Source organism: Drosophila ficusphila, unplaced genomic scaffold, assembly GCF_018152265.1.
Source record: "Drosophila ficusphila isolate 14025-0441.05 unplaced genomic scaffold, ASM1815226v1 contig_197, whole genome shotgun sequence".
NCBI lineage: Eukaryota > Metazoa > Arthropoda > Insecta > Diptera > Drosophilidae > Drosophila > Drosophila ficusphila.
The window spans coordinates 5,182,360-5,197,313 of NW_025064091.1; the positions used below are offsets into that span (position 1 = coordinate 5,182,360).

Below are 14,954 nucleotides of genomic sequence, written 5' to 3' on the forward strand. Positions count from 1 at the left end.
TGGAGACAGTGGCGGCAAAGAGAGCGGGAGCACATGTTAAAATTAAAAGGATGCCCATTAACAGTGATGATCATGATCTGTTAATCGCCAGTAAGTACAGTGGACCTATTCTAAACCAAACTTGTTACGACTTTCAAGTTTTCAAATGTAATTGAATTGCAATAATAGACACATTTTTTAGATTTAAAATAAATAATATTTAAACACTCTCCATTTACAGTTAGAAATTTCCGAATTTATCCTACCATCCATAGCAAGGTTTCACTGTATTCTAACAGAAGCAGCCAAGCTCAGCTGGAAGCCGCCAATGAAAATGAAAAAAAGCGAGGAAAATAACTAAATCAAGCTTAAATCTTAATGCCCAAAGGCACGGCTCGCTGAGCGGCTTTTGTGCTTAATTTAATTTATTTTCTTTGCACTGCTCATGACTTCTTCTTACGAAAGTGTTAAGAAATTTCGCTAGCGTTTCGAGTGTCGTTGGAAAAAAATTTCACTTGCTTCGCCATACGACTCACATTTTGTACATATGCGAGTGCTTTTTTGTTTTCTACCATTTGCGCATGATTATTGTTATTATTTTTCATTATTATTACGCTTTCTTGTGGTGCGCGCCTGTCTCTCGATTATTTAAACAAAACGCTCGCTTAACTCTGTCTCTGCTTCGAACTCCTCCCCTCGAACTGCCTCCCCCTTTTTCCAGCAAGGGGCGTGACATTGAGACAAGACAAAAGCCTCCAAGCATCACGCTTCGCTGTTGTTGTTATAATATTATAATTATTATTACTGCCATTGTTGTTGCTGCCGCTGCTGCTGAAAAACTTTCTTTTAAATGCGTTTTTTTTTACACAAATCCGCATCGAAAAGAAATCACCGCAGCTTAAACACACATATGTTAATACCGATGAATCGATCTGATTGCTACAGTCCGACTTCGGTAATGAAAATCCACAGCTGTCATGTCAAAAATTAATCTTCAACAGCCATAAAACATGCTTGAACTAATTTAAAATCATCTTCCAAGCAAAAGCTTTATCACGAGTTATAATTCGAGTCAAAATTTCTATAATATTAAATCCAAACATTTTTGAAGTGGTTTGAGTTTGGAGAAGTGTGACTGTGTTTGGCGCCCTCAAAACGAGTTTGATCCACAAATTAGCCGCCGCTGTTGGCCCCATTCCTCATAGAAAGTGATCACAAATGGGATTAGGGGCATTATTATTCCCCCTACTCCATTTCCATTTGATTACGCAATGCAGCGAGATTCGGAGCCATCCGAATAAACCTGGTACTTCGATGATGCGACATATTTCTTCAGTCGGCCATGGAACGTGACTAAGCTGAGCAATTGAAAGCATTTATAATTTTCCATTTCTCTAGTTGAAGACTTCTTATGTCATGCCGACAGCATTTAACTGCTTCATTACGAAGTATGTAATTTGAATTCTTACCACACAAAAACTTCAAGATGTTTTCGCTAAGAAAGTGTTGAAACGATTTCTATTCTTCTTAAATATTCAACAAAAACTGTCATGTAAATGAAATTCACAATCAATCAGCCTCCCATTCTTTGTGAATGTTCATGTTCAGACAGTTTATGATAAAGTCTGGCAGTCTGTGGAAAAACAAATCTATTTGGACTAAGCGCACTTGGCAGCCCTTTGAGTTCTCATATTAGTCCCGCTCCTTCCACTCTAAATTGTGGACTCAATTAAGTCTGCCATATATCCATTCTGTACACTCCGCTTTATACTTCTGGCACAGCCAATGGGCAAACTGCCAAGGGAGCATAACAGCCTTAGAAAAGCAAACAAAACAAATGAAATGTTGCCTTTTTAATTATCAGAAATGGCTAAAAACTTCTGAACAGGAGGGTCGAATGTGGGAGAAACTACCGAAAGCAGCAACATGTTTTTGGGACCCTAAGTAGGCCAAACAAATGAAAAGCCCTCGGTCCCCACATTTAGCGCTACCTCTATGCCTCCCCCAAAACTCATTTCTTTTGCACAATGTAAATCGGTCAAACCAATCAAAAGCGAAAAAAGACCAACAATGCCCCCTAAGAGTTCTTTCAACTTGGTTTTAACGTGTTCGTTAGGTTATTACACTTGAAAAAATGTATAAAATGATTTTGATAACATCAAGTTCCCCTTTCTGACTCAAATAAAAGTTAACATTTCAATATTGAGTATTTTGTAATTGGGAATCTTTACTAGAAACAGTTTTTAGTTTGATGAAAAATAGATCTTCGCAAAAACGACTTAAGTCTTGCACTTTATTCCAATTTTAATCAGATTTTCAAGTGGGATATCTTGATAGTTTTCATATACAAATTTTTAACAAACTCCGTTCAAGGTTAAAATGTTATTTTTTTGTCAATTTTTTTTAATCATTTTTGATAAAAATGACACTTTACTCCATAACTTTTCATTAAGTTAATTTTTTGTCCGTGTAACAAATTTGTGATTTTTTGCTAGAAATGGCTAAAAGCCCGCGGCGTTCGAAAGTGTTGAGGATGGGATCAAGACAAGTTGGAAGACGAGAGATGAGAGATGAAAGATTCGGATGAGATGGGGACACATGTCATTGTCAGGCCGTGGTCCAAATGCAATTGAGAAAATATCGCAATGAAGACTTGAGCACGACACAATGTGTTGGGAGGAGGAGCTCGTGAAGATGGAGATTGAGTTGGAGTTGGAGAACAAGAACAAGAACAGCGGAAATGAAGACTCAGACAATGGGACCTCTCGCATTAGAAACTATATATTTGAACAAGAACTAAGAGCAGCAGCAGCAAAAGTAAAGCAAAGCGAAGGCAAAAACTTTAGTGTTATAGTCGAGAAGAAAGCTAAAGAACTGGGAAGAGCCAAAGAAAACGATGGAGAGAGATAGAAAAAGTCAAAAAAGTCAGATACAATGTAGGGAAAACTCGATAAAAAGAACTAGCCAAATAGAAAAACTAAAAGAAAATGTTAGATTTTAAATTAATTTTTCGTAAAGTATACTAGAAATCTTCAAACCTAATTTTGTAAAAAACGATCAAGTAATTGAAAATTCCTCGGAAACTGTAGCATCATTGCTAAATCATGAATTACACAAATCCATTATAAATCATGGCTATAAATACCGTATCTTTACAGGTTCTGTAAATATAAGCAATGCATGTTTGTTAACTAGCTTATCTAGTATTTACTGTACTCGGTAAGAAAGCATTGCGGAAGCAACTGGGCAAGCCAACGTCAAGTCAAATCCACATCCACATCCACGTCCACGGCAGCATCTGAAGCTCCAAAGGCGGAGCATCAGCGGCAGATTGGGATTCGGAATCAGAATCAGTATAAGAGCTCGCTCCCTGAGAGCCACTCACCCGGTCGGTCACATGCGAGTGTGCGAGAGTCTAGGGAGAGTTCAACAACCCGCATGATTGGCATCGTGGGGCAATAGTGGCATGGAGGCACGGTGGCATGGAGGCATGGGGGGCACGGAGGCAAACAGCAAAATACGAAACACAATGCCCTAGCTGCACAGTGCTGCTCCTTCTCCATCGTTCCCATTCTTCTCCGTCTCCTCCTCCTGCATCGCCTCCATCGCCTCCTCGCAATCGCAATAGTTCCAATTATGCATAAGTAAATGGAGAATCGCAATAAACCCGGGGACCAGGGATCTGGCCACGATTAAATGGCCGGAGTCAGATAGCCAGACGGCATCCATTGACCCACTTCGGGTGGCAAATCCATCCCCGGAGAGGTGGAGTGTGTTTTGTTGGCAAACAATCGAAGGGGTAACAACATGCAGCGAGCACGGAAAATAATGGCCAATTGTCGAGCTCCGAAAGGGGTTAAGAAGGTGCAGAGGCCCTAGATAAACTCGAATTATTGGTTTAGGGGAGAATTCTCAATATCGGTTTTAAGTACCAAAAAATGTTTCGAATTTTAAAGGGAATAATGTGGAAAAACATTCTAAGCATTCAAATCACATTTTAATAGATTTTTAGGTAAATAATTAAAATAAAATCAAAGGCAACTCTTGGCCTGGTAAACATTATACAATCTTAAATCTTTGTAGGAAAATATACTTAGAAAAAAATAAACACATTGGTATAATAAACAAGTAGGTACAAAGAACTTTTCAAAGCAATTTGCAGCCACACGAGCATCAATGAAATATTCTGTAGCAATCAGATTCGTGCCTTTATATATATGCCGTAAGTAGCTGCCAAGTGTACTGTAGTAATCGGACAAATTGCGCAATTAAGTTTTCCAGATGCAAAAGGTTTCCATCATTTAGTTGAGAAAAATGAAAAAATTTGAGGTATGAAGTAGTTTATTCCCAAGAGATTTAGTTTAAGATCAGTTTGTGTTGAAAATGTAGATCTTACAACTCTACCGGTAGCTATTTCGTATCTTTAGATAGTTGTTTAGTTATTAAGAGATATTTAGGTAACGCTTATGGCGATTTAGTGCGCTGAAGGCTGACAGACATTAAAAGCCACCATTAAGTGCTATACATTTCAACTCCCGAAGGTGCACAGAATTCTGTGGGGAGTCTCCACCTTTTGTAGTTTGTAATTTTTTTTTTTTTTTTTTTTTTTTTTTTTTTTGCACATTCGTGGGCTTGTCTTTGCTTTCCCCTATATATATTTTTTGCCTGCGCCTGCTTGTTTATTTTAGGAATATTATTTTTGCTAGGCGCTCGGGGCTCCCAAAGAATCGAGGGGGTGGGGTGGGGGTTGGGTTTGCTGTGGGGGTGGGGGTGTGTTGGCTCACCCGTTCCAGTTTTGATTTCGGTCCGGGCGGCTGTTCCACTTTTGGGCGGTGGATTGTGGGCTGTTGTGGGCCTATGATAAGAGAGCACTGGGACTGACTGGTCTGACCCATTTCCACGAGCGTATATATATATATAAATATATATATACGTTTGTACTCACACATATGGGCCCAGTTGCACAACGGCGTTTTTGTTTATTTTCCATTTTTATTTTTATTCTCCGCTTTTCGTTTTTAATGAAAGTTATTGTGGCTGCTATCTGTGGCAGAGCCCTCGCGGCTTAATCAACGCAAATGAGGAAGCCCAGTCGGCTGGGCTGAGCAAACGAAATCAAAAACACAGGCAAAATATAGCAACAGGCTGCCACGAAAAAAAAAAAAAAAACAGGAAAAAATAAACGAAAACCTCATCCTCGTGGGTTATTGTACTTTGGCTGGGTTCAAAATCCCGGCACAAGGATGCCATAATAATAAATCCAGGGCAACCGAAAAGGGCAATGATGGCTGGGAAGGAAGCCAAGAGACAGGACGAGCAGTCAACTGCAATGGGACACAAATATTTCATAACTTTGTAAAGGCGTTCTCCCAGCGCAGAGGTGGAGATTGGAGTTGCAGGAAGTGCCGCAAAGGGTTCCATTTGAAAAGGGTTTAGGGAAAGCGTATATCAATGCAGCGTGTTCTTGAAGGGGAAACTAAAGAGCCAAAGGGGCTTTTAATATCCCTTTTTTTAGGGGAGCTGTGCATAAACTCAACAGCGACCCTAAGCTTTAACTTAGTTCCTTATTGTTATCCAAAGTAAAATAATGTTTTGAAATGAAATCTATTTTTAAGTAAGATCAGACGGGTTTTCCCTAAATTCAACTTTGAATGAAGTAGAATAGTAGGAGAATTTAATTAATTATTTTCTGGAGATTACTGCCCCATCCAAAAAAGCTGATTTCAAAAGAAAATCTCATTGTGGATCACTGAATGAAAGGGACCCCTCCCCGAAAATAGGGAGCCGCGCCGCTGTCATATTTACTGCACAAATAATTTTATTTGTGCACATGGAACCGAACGGAGGAGCAGATACCAGAGAGCGCTGGCTGAAGTGTTGTCATTGTTGCTGCCCGACTGTCTGCCCTTTTTATGAGCAATTTGATTTATGCATCGAGCAGACAGACAGACAGACAGACTGATGGGGGTGGTGGCATCCACAAAAGTTGGCAAATATGCAACAATGAAATCGCAACAATTTGTAGTTAGTAATGTCAATTCAAGTGAAATCAATTGTGCGCGCACAAATATGCGCAAATTGCGAAGCGGCGAATCACGGAGAAAGCAGGGAAATCCATCAAAGGATTCCAGTCGGAGTTGCCAATTCCAGGAATTTCTATCATTCGTATCCTATTAGTTCGGGTAAGAACTCTGCTTTTAGAATTTGATGTTATAGATGCCAAAGGTCTTTCTTTTTAACAAATGACAGCAATAACAGCAACTAGTTAATTGCTCATTAAATTTTCCCATATGACTTTCTTATCTGGGCTTTTTAATAACCATGCATTAGACACGAGTTTACAGATTAGAATTTGATGACGATTAGTTGGGTTTTTAATGATCTTGGGGTTCACTGATTAATGCAATACACCTAAATGAGATTAGCGCCAAATATCACGCTTTGACCTTCCCAGCATGCAATATGAGCGTTTTCGGAGCGTTTTTTGAACCTTTCTTTTGGGTAAAAACACCCATAAAGTGTTCCGAAAAGATACCGGAAAGAGCGTTTTTCCCCTTGAAAATGGTCCGTCATAAGGATGGTAATTTGAGAGTCCGATAAGTGCTCTTTTTTGAATCCTAAATAGGTGCTTTCACCCTCCGAAAACGCACCGAAATCGCTCTAAAATATGTGTTAACTCGAAAAACGATCCTAAATCGCTCTGAAATATGTGTTTACTCCGAAAACGCTCCTAAATCGCTCTGAAATATGTGTTTACTCCAAAAACGCTCCGAAGCAGGGCTCTTTTCAGACACCTAATTCGGAGCGCTCCTAACTTTGCATGCTGGGTTCTCACCTTTTCTCACATCATCAAACGCTCTTTGAAAAGAACGCGATAATTTGCATGAATGAAAATTTAGCTATAAACCAATTTGCAATTCCCAAAAAAGATTTCCCGAGAAATACGAATTTACGAGCTGGGTGGACGGGGGTATCTCTAGAAAAAAATAAATAAATTACTAGGAAAGCACATAAACAACGCCACTTCCGATCGGCGTAGAAAATTGCAATACGAATTGGGAGAATCTGGCGACTACAAAGACATTTTCCAGTAAATATTGAATATGTTCGCTAAATTACAAATACGATTCGCAGAATTGTTTACCCAATTTGAAAAGCAGAAAGGTTTTTGACAAATTGGAGCAGAAAACTAGGAAGATTATGAAAAGACTTGGTCAAAACAAAAAAAAAATGATGTTTTTATTTTTGAGATACAATTTTTAATTATGTAGTTAAGACTCTTATCAATTTAGGAATTGGCGAGTCATATAAAAACAATAATTGGGTAAAAATTTAAAATTTTTTGGGACAATATTGCTTGCAATGCCATGCTTTAAAAAATAAGTTTAATAATATAGAAATCCCAATTAAATTAATAAATATTTATGCGCTCTCTTACTCACTCCCTTCTCCGCTTCCCCCCTCTCGATAGGTCTCTCTCTTTCGCACCCGTTAAGTGATTAAGCAAACAATGGCAGTGCATTTGTGTATGTGCATGCATGTTTGTGTTACAATGGGATTGGGAGCAAAGATTTGTGCAATGCCAAATTGGCCGGCTTGGAAAACAAAAACAACTGCTATTTGAACGAAGGGAAAGCGTTTTCCATCATTCGTTTTTTAGATTTTCTATTGCAGCAACAATTAAACCGGTTTCTGACCCTTTTCCAGGCAGCAACAACAACAGCAACTGCAATAACTGCACTCCGGAAATCACTTTCCCTAATGAAGCGAACCCACACAAGCACACACATGCACTGTTGTTGTTGTTGTTACGCTGATAAGGGAGCTAAAATGGAATGCAAGTGGGAGCAGTGGGGCGGGGGCGGCACGTGTTAACCGACATAAACACGCACACACACACACACATACAGATTTGCAATTTTTATATTGCAATTCCGGAACACATAAATACCGACACACAAAACAGTGTGCCCCAACACACAAACACACAGGTGAGCTCGCATAGCGACACAGCACACACACACACTGGGGCCAACAAATACAGGTTGAAAACACGCACGCAAAATTTCGGTAAACGTTTCGTTGAGCCTTTTGTTTTTTACCGTTTTGCAAGTCCTTTTCCACGGTTCTCGGCGAATTTTAGCCGCGCCCCCGTCAACGGGTGGACGTGTCAATAGGCGACAAGGCGGCCCCTCCCGCGACAATAAGCATAAACAATATTTATTTGTTTTGGAACACTTACGAATTCTTGTTCATCTGGCGGCATCTTAACTTCGTTTCGTTTGAACTCGTCGCACACGAACGCACACACACACACTTAGCTTTGGACAGTGTTACCAGACGATGTGAAGGCTTTATTGCTAAATGCACACAGCCAGCCGTTGCTCTAGAAAATCCCACTGGCTTGAAACTCGACTATGAGGTCAGAATAGGGTTTGTGTATAGGCTATACATTTGCACGGGACTCAATCCCATCGAGGGCCGTTGAAAAACTGTTCCCATTATAATTTTCTAACTAAACTTTATAGAATATGGAAAAACTGAATGAAAACCCTAACTATGGTTTGAATATAGAAGTTTACTTCTTGATTGTTTTAAAGTTTTTAATAAATATAACTAACTACACACAAAAAATTGGTTCGTGGGGACAAAAAAAAAAACGCTTGGTGGCAGTGGTGGAATTTAGGCCTTGGATGGATTCTCATCGCTGCTGCCGGCAGCGGGCGTGATCTCCGCCTGGCTCTCCTCCACCAGCTTGGTTTCCGGTTCCGCCACAGCAGCAGGAGCAGCGGCAGCAGCAGCTGGAGTGGGTGCAGTTTTGGCCAGCTCACCGGGAGTTGGCTTCTTGGGCGCCGGCTTGCCGAAAATGGCCTTCTCAATGCCCAAAATGGGCGCCTCAAAGGCCAAGGTGGCGAAGATGGAGGCGGTCAGGGTGATGCCGAAGTCGTGCCACCAGCGGAGGATCTACCGGAGGAAGTATAATGATTAGTTAATTACAAGTAATCAGGTATTAATTACTATATCTTACCGCATCGTAATTGGAGAAGTGGGTGTCCGTCTGGAGACGAGCGGCATTGACCAGCTGGACAATGCGATGGATGACGTACATGCAGTAGCACAGCCTACTGAATCCTGTGAAGAAGCTCCAGGAGAGGAAGTCGTTGACCAGGCCACCATGGCCATTGTAGCAGGCCCAAACGATCCAGCCGATGGCCAAGGCCCAGGCAGTCCTGCTCAGCGGCTCGAAGAAGGCTCCTTCGATCAAGGGGGAGTCGGGAGTGTCGGGCAGGATGCGCCAGTAGGGTCCCCACATGCAGGCCAGCATCGTTCCGAAGGCGACGAACCAGCCGGTGAGCACCAGCGGCTTGCCCATCGGGATCTGGCGACCGCGGTTCCTGGTGAACAGGAAGTAGCCGAAGATCACGCCAATCAGCCAGGTGGGAATGCGCGTGTGCGTCGGATAGTAGGTCAGCCGCTGGCGCAGATCCACGTGGTCGTCCTGCACTCGGAACAGGGTGAAGTCGTTCAGCATGAAGGTGGCGAAGGTTCCGCCCAGGCAGATGATCAGGAAGATCACGATGGGCACCAAGGCCTTCTTGCCCCACTTCCACAGCGGGATCAGGAAGATCGGGGAGAGGAAGTACAGCTGCGTGTCCACGGCCAAGTACCACGATTGCGAAATGCACTAAGGATAAAAGAAAGGAAAGACAGATTGATTTGAAAAGTCATTTTTAAAGATGATAGAGTAAGGAATTCCTCTGATATTAGTTAATAAATCAAAGAACTAAGATTGTATTAAAAATTGTAAACAATTCATTTAAAATAATTCTTCTTGTGAGACTATTAATAACTCAGCTACAAAACAGAATATATGTAGGTTTAAGAATAATCAAACTATGTGGATGATTATTCTCTCAGACTATTGAGAGTCTAAGGATATAACTCTAATACATCCAAGGAAATATATATATTAGAATTCAATTAAAATGTAAAACAGACTTTAAGAGTTTGAAGAAGGTAAGGAGAACTGATCATTTAGCTGATTCCCAACTATTATAATGGAAGTGACTTCTTCAGTAGACTCAATAATCAGAAAATGTGATATTATCCCATGCAAAGAGGATCTACTCACAATGCTGTAGGGGAAGGCGTAGTTCTGCACGTAGATGAGGGTGGCCCACCAGGTGTCGGCGCACCGCTGGTCCTGGGTGCCCAGCTTGAACCACATGGGACCCGCGCCCGAGTACTTGTAGAGCGACATGATGTACAGAACGACCACGGCCACCACGGGGGTGAGCCGGATGTAGCGGTGGAAGTACATCATGGGGATGTTCAGCCTGCCCTTGGTGCGCTCCATTTCGCGGAAGGCGCCCCAGCACATCAGCAGTCCGGACATGAAGAAGAACGTGTCCACGCAGAGGGAGCCGTTCTGGACGAGCATCGAGTAGGGGGTCTCCACCCAGGTGTAGAACGCGTTCCTGTTGATGTGCGGCAGGTCGTAGAAGGTCATGTAGCCGTGGCCGAAGACCACCCACATCATGCTGAAGCAGCGCAGCCCGTTCAGGCAGTGGATCACATTCGGATTGTTCACCTTCTTCACGGTGAAGATCTTGGGCGCGTTGGTCAGCACGGAGAAGGCCAGCAAAAGCGGTTTCTTGGGGGCTGAAACACATAAAGATTTCATTAATACATATTATACACTTTAAAGGTATGAAGAACCCACCTCCCTTGCGGGTCTGAATGTAATCGTAGACACTGCTGGCCACCATAAAGAAAATAATCAGCGAGAAGAAGATGCTGTCAAGGAAATACAAGGTATTAATAAAGTAACTAAAAGAATTTAAAATGTAATACTCACATGGCAAAGATGTCGATGCCGCGCAACTCGATGGGTGCATCGTACTTGCAGCGCTTCTCCGTGACCATCTCCAGGTCCAAGTCGGTCACATCGGTGCCGTAGAACGAGGTGATGACATACTTCAGCAGCTTGTCGGTCTTCTGGGCACTGCAGGTGCTGGGAACGCAGATGCCGAGCTCGAAGACCTGGGGATCCGTCTGCTTGTAGCTGATGCGGCTGAACTCCTCGCCGCGCTTCTTCACCGACTGGTAGTACGTGGTGATGTTCAGGCTGGCCAGGCAGTACTGTCCGCGGATCTCGTCGCCGTAGGTGGTCCTGGCCGCCACACACTCCTCGTACTGGCCCATGCTGATCGTGTGGCCCCAGAAGAGACCCATGGGCAGGCGACCCCAGGTGTCCGGAACTGCAAGAGAACAAAGGAGCTCCATTAACTGGAAGAACTTTGGATTTAGGGGAGTTGGATCATGATAACTAGCAAACTACTCAAGCACATTGTATCAAATTAAAGAAGATCCCAAGATCTGTTTAACAACAATGCGTTATCAATGTATTCCCATTGCATAAGTGCCAAGAAGTGCTCAAAGTTTAGTGGAAATCCACAAAGCCTTATCAATCCATCATCGATTGAGCAAGCACTTTCGATTTTTGAGTACTGTATTAATTTAAAGAAGTACCCGATGTTGTTCTACAAATAAAGATTACTTTTTCGCGGTAAAACCTACTGAATTGCTACCGGTTTGTGATTTTGCACCTGCAAATTTTTATTCTGGGGATTTGCAGCAGTGATAAGCCGTCAGATTAAAGTGCTTCGATATGATGTGGGATAGATACGATTCGAGATAGGGCTGCTCGTGTGCAGTTTGCCATTTGAAGTTGATTTACAGCCCTCGTAAATTGCATTCCACTCGACGATGTCAGAGTATGAATGAAATGGTGAAATATGACTGTGGCCTATCGCAGTTCCGCATTTATAGAGCCCATACATTACAAGCTTATTCACTGTGGAAATCATGAATGGAATTGTGACACCACCGAAACGAGATAACATTAAAAGGCAATAACAACCGAATTGGATTAGAAAGAAACCACCTGTCTAGCCGTCTTAATCCCCTAATCTTCCCAATAAATTAGAATACGAATTCCCCAGCATAAATGCCTATCATGTGGGAAATTCTGCTCGGCTTTAGTCAGATCTTATCGCTGGCAATCCGGTAGCGAAATTGACCCAATTGAAATAGATTTGCAATTGAAATTATGGCCGCCATAAAAGTGAAATCAAGGCTAGAATGGATTTACGAATCACTAAAGGTTGGATTTTACCACGCTGATTAAGGGAATTGCCAGCAGTAAAATGGTTTGGGTTGGTAAATTATTAAGAAGTGGTGAGTTCGGAATAGGGTTTTGGGAATTCAAAAATGATAAGTGCACTTTCAAATACAGAACTGAAATGCCTTACTAGCCACTTGAAATAGAACTGTAACCTTATGATTCCTAGAAGGAACCCCTTTCCGGATAATACTCACATTCCAGAGCCCACTCCTCCATGTTGTCGATGGCGTCCCGGATGCGATTGATGTCCCGGTCGCAGCGTTCGTCGTCGTACTCCCGACTGCCGCCGATGCGGATCTCCCGGGTGAGGGTCTGGTTCTCGAGCTGGGCCTTCTGGCTGGCCAGGTTGAAGAACTGGTGGGCCAGACTGCCGGCCATGGGCGTGGAGTGGCCGGAAAGGAGGTAACTGGCGGCGGAGTCCTGGGCACCGACGGTCGCGATCAGCAGCACGACTGCCGCCACCAGGCGGAGCAGGTCATTCATGATCCTGGTTCGAGGATCTCGATTGCACAGTGGAATGGAGAACGCGTCGCGACCACCTGAGGGTGGGGTTATCGAGTGAGTGGGCGATCGCCGGGATCGCAGGGCTTTTATAGGCTAGGCAGCCCGTCTGCGATTCCGATTTGAGTGGGCACTCGAGAGGGCGGCGCGATGACCAAGCAACGGCCGCCCCTGGAGTCTATAAATATTGCCAGCGAGCCGGTGTTCACCGTTCACTTGGTTCACCTGGAGAACCCGCGGCCAAGATAAGGGGCCAAGAGCTTCTAACTGACTTCGACTTGGGCTAATCAATTGGGCCTGCATTGGCCAGCTAATCGCAGCGTGTGTGTGTCTTATCTGGCTCCCCAGCCCTTCGATCCCCACCCGAATACTATTCCACTTCCACTTCGATCGAACTGGATTCACCAGCCAACGGATTTGTGCGCGAAGTCCGGTGGCCATAAATCCATGTCAAAGACAACAAAAAAATAGCAATCATCATGCGAGCCATTGAATGCCATTATCGAATAAATATTAAGCGATCCACCACTTAGATTCGACTTAATTAAATTACCCGCTCGAGAGGGACTTTGATCCCACGAGGCGTCCACCTGAACAGACAATTATCCGATAATTTCGACTGGCATGGAGAGTCAAGGTCGACCTGAAGAAGGGGTTCCTTAAAAAGAATAGATAAACAGAATGACTACGATACTTTTTATAAGATTAAAGGAATATATTATGATTCTATTTATGGGATTTATATCAAGAGGAGTATGTGCAAAGTAGGAAGTTATAATATGATGATATAATGTGGTCAATGATTGGTGAAATATACCAAACCCTATTTATAAGGTCCATATCAAATAGATTAAAGTGGAATTATGAAGAAATGATTAAGAATTAAATATGATAAGAAACGTAACGCTAAATAAATTAAATAATACAATCTACAACTACGATTGATACGAAAGGTTCCAATTTAGTTACAGGAATGGGTCAGAATATAATATTACATAATTGTTGAGATAGGGCGGTTCGGGTGTAATAAATATAAATATCAGCAGATAACCTCAAGGACTTCCCCGAAAATGTTTCGAACACTTCCGAGAATTTAAATAATCTCATTGGCGCCCGCGAAAACGAAGTCGTTTTCAAGGAGGTAAACAAAGGCAGTCGATAAACCCGTCGAGGAGCCACCCAATTAGCCTTATTTCATTGGCCCTATCAAGATCGGGCCATCGTATCTTCGATCCGAGGGGCCACTTGCCCCTGTCTATTGAGATCGAGTGCTGGCATTCGTTTGGATGACACTCACTTCAGATGGAGTGCGGAACCATCGATAGGAATCGCTGAGTTGTGGAATCGCTGAATCGTTGAATCGTATCTCCACGCAAGTCTGCGAGATTTGATTTTATGGCGTGGGAACACCTGGCCAAATCTAATCGCCCGATTACAGATTAACCAGCAACCTGCTTTAAGATCAGCTGTCCTGGCCTCTAGATGTACATGACCGGAAGAACGCATTGTAAACACATCCACGGCGTATCTCACCAGATTTTAGAAGTCGTATATAAGCTGAACCAAAGAAGGGTGTATTACAATCAGAGATTGTAGTTGCCATGGAAGGTCAGGAGAAATAAAAGTTCTGTAAATATTTGTATTAGCCTTATCAATGACCTGAAAAGATTGTTTTGACTCCCTAATCAATGAAAGATATATTATTTTGATTTGTTTAGTTGCACAGATTATTTATTGGTGCATATTAAGTGCATAACTTTTAACATGCTTATTGTGAAAAATATATAATTATTATATTGTTTCTAGAACTCGGAAAGTTTTAATTTTTTCCGTGACGTCATTGCGAGTTACCTCCATTTGGACTTTACGACCCCCCGCTGAAGGTCTTTCAAACTTGTCATTTGATAAGGGTGGACCTTGACTAAATAAAACCAAATAATAATTACAATCAATAATTAGCTATTAAATGAATACAAAGTATTGTAGTAAAAACAACACTGCGTATGAGTGATATTTTGGTAATATTTTTTTAATGGTAAAATACTTACTCATTCGATTGGAATCGAAGGTCCACCTCTATGGCAACCACCTACGTGAGGCTATCAGGGATCGGATTCGATTCGATCCAAAGTGATGCGATCAATACACATATGTACATATGTATGTATGTATGTATGTATGTATGTATGTATGTATGTCCCGTTGCTTGTATCCCCCTATAACTGAAACGTCAATCGGTTGGCACTTGAAACTGTTTTCGACACATTATTTATAGATGTTCCCCATG

The 14,954-nt window shown here is 42.3% G+C and overlaps 2 protein-coding genes across 2 annotated transcripts in view; both read right to left on the reverse strand.

Moving 5' to 3' along the window:
* Positions 1-8,310, reverse strand: part of LOC108097566 (tyrosine-protein phosphatase non-receptor type 9) — a 33,152-nt gene extending 24,842 nt beyond the window's left edge. The window contains exon 1 of the mRNA XM_017199953.2: positions 8,222-8,310. Within this exon, the coding sequence (XP_017055442.1) occupies positions 8,222-8,245 (24 nt within the window). The 5' untranslated portion in view covers positions 8,246-8,310. The remainder of the gene's footprint in view (positions 1-8,221) is intronic.
* A 254-nt stretch (positions 8,311-8,564) lies between these two features.
* Positions 8,565-12,735, reverse strand: LOC108097759 (nose resistant to fluoxetine protein 6). The gene is made up of 6 exons (XM_017200271.1): positions 12,361-12,735; positions 10,838-11,240; positions 10,703-10,776; positions 10,112-10,641; positions 9,008-9,664; positions 8,565-8,943 (listed from the first exon to the last, which is right to left on the reverse strand). Exons 1-6 carry the CDS (start codon positions 12,647-12,649, stop codon positions 8,662-8,664), a joined length of 2,235 nt encoding a protein of 744 aa, XP_017055760.1. The 5' UTR covers positions 12,650-12,735; the 3' UTR covers positions 8,565-8,661.
* Between the last annotated feature and the right edge of the window lie 2,219 nt (positions 12,736-14,954).

Excerpts from the sequence above, each read along its gene's own strand:
- LOC108097759 (XM_017200271.1), bottom strand. The coding sequence starts at position 12,649 with ATGAATGACCTGCTCCGCCTGGTGGCGGCAGTCGTGCTGCTGATCGCG. Across the intron at positions 10,642-10,702 it reads CATTCAGACCCGCAAGGGAG|CCCCCAAGAAACCGCTTTTG; the intron begins GTGGGTTCTTCA and ends TATGTGTTTCAG. Across the intron at positions 8,944-9,007 it reads ACTTCTCCAATTACGATGCG|ATCCTCCGCTGGTGGCACGA; the intron begins GTAAGATATAGT and ends TTCCTCCGGTAG.